This window comes from Triticum aestivum, chromosome 4B (genome assembly GCF_018294505.1).
Source record: "Triticum aestivum cultivar Chinese Spring chromosome 4B, IWGSC CS RefSeq v2.1, whole genome shotgun sequence".
NCBI lineage: Eukaryota > Viridiplantae > Streptophyta > Magnoliopsida > Poales > Poaceae > Triticum > Triticum aestivum.
The window spans coordinates 324,488,464-324,494,463 of NC_057804.1; the positions used below are offsets into that span (position 1 = coordinate 324,488,464).

General features: G+C 48.0%; 1 protein-coding gene across 2 annotated transcripts; it reads right to left on the bottom strand.

The window, feature by feature from the left end:
* Positions 1 to 1,856: 1,856 nt before the first annotated feature.
* Positions 1,857 to 5,144, bottom strand: LOC123094807 (uncharacterized). Of its 2 annotated transcripts, none has more exons than XM_044516700.1 (2): positions 4,640 to 5,127; positions 1,857 to 1,973 (listed from the first exon to the last, which is right to left on the bottom strand). In XM_044516700.1, the coding sequence occupies exons 1-2, from the start codon at positions 4,868 to 4,870 to the stop codon at positions 1,872 to 1,874; spliced, it is 333 nt and encodes a 110-aa protein (XP_044372635.1). In that variant the 5' UTR covers positions 4,871 to 5,127; the 3' UTR covers positions 1,857 to 1,871. The 2 variants fall into 2 exon arrangements, 1 of the variants encoding a protein (XP_044372635.1); XR_006445986.1 differs by lacking the exon at positions 1,857 to 1,973 and adding an exon at positions 3,329 to 3,403 and having other exon boundaries at positions 4,640 to 5,144.
* Between the last annotated feature and the right edge of the window lie 856 nt (positions 5,145 to 6,000).

The following is a 6,000-nucleotide window of genomic DNA, read 5'->3' on the forward strand; positions in this document are numbered from 1 at the left end:
GTAGAATAGAAGCTTGACAGGTGAAATGATGTGCAAAAGACAAGTAATTTAACTTGTCCGAGAAACGGGATCAAAGAAGAACAATATGGCTGGAACCACGATTGCAAAACATCAAATCCCAGATATAAGATGAAATTACACCAAGGGGATAATTAATTTAAGAGAAGCTTCCATCATAAGATCTACATCGTGTCCATGGGCATGAACACAAAGTTCAAGGTCGACTCCCACTTCTCCAATGCATAACCTTTCATTCACTTCTCACGTTCGATGAAGTTGCAGTGTTGAAATTTTATCTGGTGAAGCACCAGAAGAGTATGACTCGTGAAAACTTTCGGGTTCACACGGTTTAGAGAAGGCATATGTTCAACCCATAGGGGCTTCTTAGAAGCATATACCACAAGTTTCAAGAGTAAATAACACAAGCCCGAAAGCAGAGCATGGTTGGCCAAGCAGAGGATACAACTTAACAAAGGCATTATGTATCAGGGGAAGAACTCACAAAGTGATCAAATGTGAAGGACACTGGCGGATAACAATCCAACAAAGGACTTGATGGTCCACAAAGGATCTGATACGAGTATCGGTACTCAACTAGAGGAAGAAGAATGCAAGGAGATCATATTATAGAAACAACTGACTAACTCATTTGTCAAATGCAAAGGAAATATGATTTCCAAATCAAGGGATCAGAAGCAATGCTCTGATTAGGGGTGGATAAGTTGAATAGCCTTATGGTACAATCAAAGACAATTGGATTGGTCGAGAACCAATTCCAGTCAAAAGGATGGCAGCTCAGCCGGAAAATTAATTTATAAGGATCAATGATGATTGCGTGTATTCGCAAACATATTGAGTCAACGGACTCAAAATGATAATGACAAGGAATGTCATTAAGACTACGAGACTTATGGGATTAACCATAATTCAAACAAGCAAGAATTTCAAGAGCCAAAGGCTCCAGAGGATTTTCGGAAGATCGAATATTATTTTGAAGACTTTTGTGAAACACAAGAACAACTGGGGATGAGCGGATACTCGGCAAGCGCGAGTAATTATCCGTAGGGGTATTCATGCAGCAAGGAACTGCAGGGCAGTAAGCGTAAAGAATTCTCGGAATACCGAAGAGTATTTCAGGACATTTTGTAATAACAAGAGCAACTGGGGATGACAATATGAACGATAGGTGTAAGTAGTTATCCAGAGGGATTTATCGATGGAAGTGAATTGCAAAAGCGATGGCACATAGTCTCGAGAGCACATCGTAGAGTATCTTCGGAATCTTCTGGTGCAGCAGGCGGTCATCGGTAACAAGTGGCTCTCCGGGAGAAAGTACTTGCGAGAACCTAAAGTTAGTTTTGTTTTTAGCAAAATCATTTAACCCGAATAGAAGGGAGCTCAGAGTCCCAGACTAAAGGTCGAGGAGTAAAAGATCCTAATACCATCCAATTGGCGACATGGGCCCATGGGCCGCACAGCCAAGTTAGTAAAACAATTTTCATCGACTAGACTCAACTTCGGCCAAGGAGTTGGAAAGGGGGATTCCTACAGGCAGTCGGCTCTGATACCAACTTGTAACGCCCCCGATTCAATCATACACTAATCATGCACGCAAATGTGTACGATCAAGATCAGGGACTCACGGGAAGATATCACAACACAACTCTACAAATAAAATAAGTCATACAAGCATCATAATACAAGCCAGGGGCCTCGAGGGCTCGAATACAAGTGCTCGATCATAGACGAGTCAGCGGAAGCAACAATATCTGAGTACAGACATAAGTTAAACAAGTTTGCCTTAAGAAGGCTAGCACAAACTGGGATACAGATCGAAAGAGGCGCAGGCCTCCTGCCTGGGATCCTCCTAACTACTCCTGGTCGTCGTCAGCGGGCTGCACGTAGTAGTAGGCACCTCCGGTGTAGTAGGGGGTCGTCATCGATGGTGGCGTCTGGCTCCAGGGCTCCAGCATCTGGTTGCGACAACCAGGTAGAAGGGAAAGGGGAAAAGAGGGAGAAAAGCAACCGTGAGTACTCATCCAAAGTACTCGCAAGCAAGGAGCTACACTACATATGCATGGGTATATGTGTAAGGAGGCCATATCGGTGGACTGAACTGCAGAATGCCAGAATAAGAGGGGGATAGCTAATCCTGTCGAAGACTACGCTTCTGGCAGCCTCCGTCTTGCAGCATATAGAAGAGAGTAGATTGTAGTCCTCCAAGTAGCATCCTCAAGTAGCATCTCCAAGTAGCATCTCCAAGTAGCATCTCCAAGCAGCATCGCATAGCATAAACCTACCCGGCGATCCTCCCCTCGTCACCCTGTTAGAGAGCGATCACCGGGTTGTATCTGGCACTTGGAAGGGTGTGTTTTATTAAGTATCCGGTTCTAGTTGTCATAAGGTCAACGTACAACTCCAAGTCGTCATGTTACCGAAGATCACGGCTATTCGAATAGATTAACTTCCCTGCAGGGGTGCACCACATAACCCAACACGCTTGGTCCCATTTGGCCGGACACACTTTCCTGGGTCATGCCCGGCCGCGAAAGATCAACACGTCGCAGCCCCACCTAGGCAAAACAGAGAGGCCAGCACGCCGGTCTAAACCTAAGTGCACAGGGGTCTGGGCCCATCGCCCATAGCACACCTGCACGTTGCGAGGGCGGCCGGAAGCAGAACTAGCCCCCTTAATACAAGAGCAGGCTTACGTTCCAATCCGGCGCGCGCCGCTCCGTCGCTGACGTCTGAAGTGCTTCGGCTGATACCACGACGCCGGGATACCCATAACTACTCCCGCGTAGATGGTTAGTGCGTATAGGCCAGTAGCCAGACTCAGATCAAATACCAAGATCTCGTTAAGCGTGTTAAGTATCCGTGAATGCCAAACAAGGCCAGGCCCACCTGTCTCCTAGGTGGTCTCAACCTGCCCTGTCGCTCCGCCACAAAGTAACAGTCGGGGGCCATCGGGAACTCAGGCCCACCTCTACCGGGATGGAGCCACCTGCCCCTTCAGCCCCCAACTCCGAACAGTACCACAGGTAATGTAACAGTGTAAAGTATATAGCATATGCCCGTGATCACCTCCCGAAGTGATCACGGCCCAGTAGTATAGCATGGCAGACGGACAAGAGTGTAGGGCCACTGATGGAACACTAGCATCCTATACTAGGCATGTAGGATTGCAGGTAAGGGTAACAACAGTAGTAACAAGGACAGGCTATGCATCAGGATAGGAATAACGGAAAGCAGTAACATGCTACACTACTCTAATGCAAGCAGTATAGAGAAGAGTAGGCGATATCTGGTGATCAAAGGGGGGGCTTGCCTGGTTGCTCTGGCAAGAGAGAGGGGTCGTCAACTCCGTAGTCGTACTGGGTAGCAGTGGCGTCGATCTCGGTGTCTAGCGAGAGAAGAGGGGGAAGAAACAATAAATATAATGCAAACAAATGCATGACGATACATGACATGACAAAGCGTGATGCTAGGTGTGCCCTAACGCGGTACGAGGTGGTACTTGTGAAGGGGGGAACATCCGGGAAATTATCCCCGGTGTTTCGCGTTTTCGGGCAAAGGAGCCGGAGGGGGAAAGTTGCGTGTTCGCTATGCTAGAGATGCGTGGCGGACGAACGGGCTGCATATTCGGGTTTGCCTCGTCGTTCTGAGCAACTTTCATGTACAAAGTTTTTTCATCCGAGCTACGGTTTATTTTATATTAATTTTTAAAATTTTAATTCATTTTCTAAAATTATGTATTTATTTTAATCCGAATTGACCAAGTCAAAAGGACTGGTCTAAATGGGAGTTGGTGGCCCACATGTCACTGCTTTAATAATTTCCAAGAGGATTTATCTAAACTAAACAGATGGGACCCACATGTCATTTGCTAATAGGCTAACTTAGCACTAAACTAATACTAAGCTACACCTAACATAATTAAACAAGGACCGGCCACTACTGGGCATAGCCTAGCCGGCCACACGTACGGCGCGCAAACACACAGAGCACACACGCACACACAATGCTTGGGTTTAAGAGAAGATAGCATTTTGTGATTTTTGTTGGATTTAAACCATGCATCAAATGAATTTGGTCCAGTGGAGTAATATGTAGTTTGTCAAGTGTACATTCTACTCATATTTATTTTTGGCTTGTTAGTAGTTGTTTAACCGCTGATTAGAGGCTGCCTAGGGGGTTAGTCAAAGTAGATATTGAAAAGCTAACTAGTAGTACAGTAAGCAGCAGCAGTTATGCGCAGCAGGGCAAGAGCTTCAACAGAAGCAGCACGAGCAGGCACAGGGGCGCGTGCGGGATGGCAAGCAGGGCCGGGCGCGGCGTCGGGCGAGCAGCAGGCGACGGAGGCGGGCGCAGCCAGGCGGCGGTGAGAGCGGGATGCTGCGGGGTGACGCCGACGCGGCCGGGCGAAGGCAGGCGCGGCCGGCGCCAGCGGGCGCGAACGGCGACGGCGGACAGGGCCAACAGCGGCGCAGCAGTAGACGACCTCGAGGCCAGGCGCGGGCGAGACGCAGGGGGTAAGGCCATGGGCAGCAGCACCACGTACGCGTACGCAGACGAGCTCGGGGACGGCGGCTACGGCAACAAATCAAGGGGGTAATGAAGGAGGATGGACGCGGCTCACTTCGAGGGAGGTCGTGGACGTGCCTGGAACCGCCGGGAGGCACCGGTGATGGAGATCGACGGCGATGGCGCCGTGGCCGTGGCGGGGAAGACGACCAGATGGCGAGGTTGTGGAGGGCTTCAGCTCGAACCGAAGGTTGTAGGCGATGCAGACGAGGTCAACGGAGCTGCAGAGCATAACCTCATGGGTCGGGGACGGCTCCGGCCATGGGAACGATGATGACGCGGCCATGGACGTGCTTGGGGCATGGGAGATCTGTGGGGAGGGAGAGAGGGAAGGAGTGGGGGGATGGGATCGAGGGGTCGGGGCGTGGCGCCCTTATCCCCTCCCGGCACTGTCGGCGAGAGGGTGCGGCGGCGACCAAGCCCCTGTAGCGACCTGGTCGCGTGAATAGGAGAGAGAGGAGGGTTCGGTGAGGGTGGGCCGGCCTGATGGTTTAGTGGGCCAAAGCCCGGGGGTAGGCTGGTTCTTTTTATTTATTTATTTTGTTTCGTTTTGGTTTTCTTTCTTTTTATTACACTCTGTTTATATTATTTTAGTAGGCAAAAACAGCTTTACTAAAACATATGACTGTCTCTATAAATTGATTTACAAAATAAACCACAACCACAAAAGGTTTCACACATAATAAAAATAGTTTAAAATTTTAAATTAGGAAAGGCATTTAACAATTATTTTTAGTCACTGTTATATTCACAAAAGAGCATTCAAATACTTTACAAAAGTGTTGGATCACCACCATAATTAGTTATGTAATATTTCCCACACTTTGAACATTTTATTTTGCATGGTCGGGAAATTTAAATTTTAAGCTTTAATTTGAATTTGAGTTTGAACTAAGAGTTGGATCAAACAAGGATTAGCAACAGTAATGTGATGACATGGCACCATTAACAGGGGATTACTGTAGCTTAATGATCCGGGCATCACAGGTTGCCATTGTCAATGCTCTGTAGTTGCCACATGGCAACAACTATGGTTGCCATGTGCAGTGTACTGCAGTTGCCACATGGCAACAACTATGGTTGCCATGTGCAGTGCACTGCAGTTGCCACATGGCAACAACTGCATTTGCCATGTGCAGTGCAGTGCGTCTGCCATATGGCAACAACTGCAGTTTCCATCCGCAATGCATTGCACTTGCCACATGGCAACAACTGCAGTTGCCATGTGTCAGCAACTACAGTAGCCATGTGCAAATGCACTGTAATTTCCCTGTGCAATCAACTTGAGTTGGCATGTGGCAGCAACTACAGTTGCCATGTGCAACTAACTACAGTCACCATGCATCAACCTCTACAGAAAGAAACGGTTGGCATCTAGTAAAAATAAAAAATCAGTTGCCATGTTTATATGAACAG

Excerpts from the sequence above, each read along its gene's own strand:
- LOC123094807 (XM_044516700.1), bottom strand. The coding sequence starts at position 4,870 with ATGGCCGCGTCATCATCGTTCCCATGGCCGGAGCCGTCCCCGACCCAT. Across the intron at positions 1,974-4,639 it reads CGTCCACGACCTCCCTCGAA|ATGCTGGAGCCCTGGAGCCA; the intron begins GTGAGCCGCGTC and ends TGTCGCAACCAG.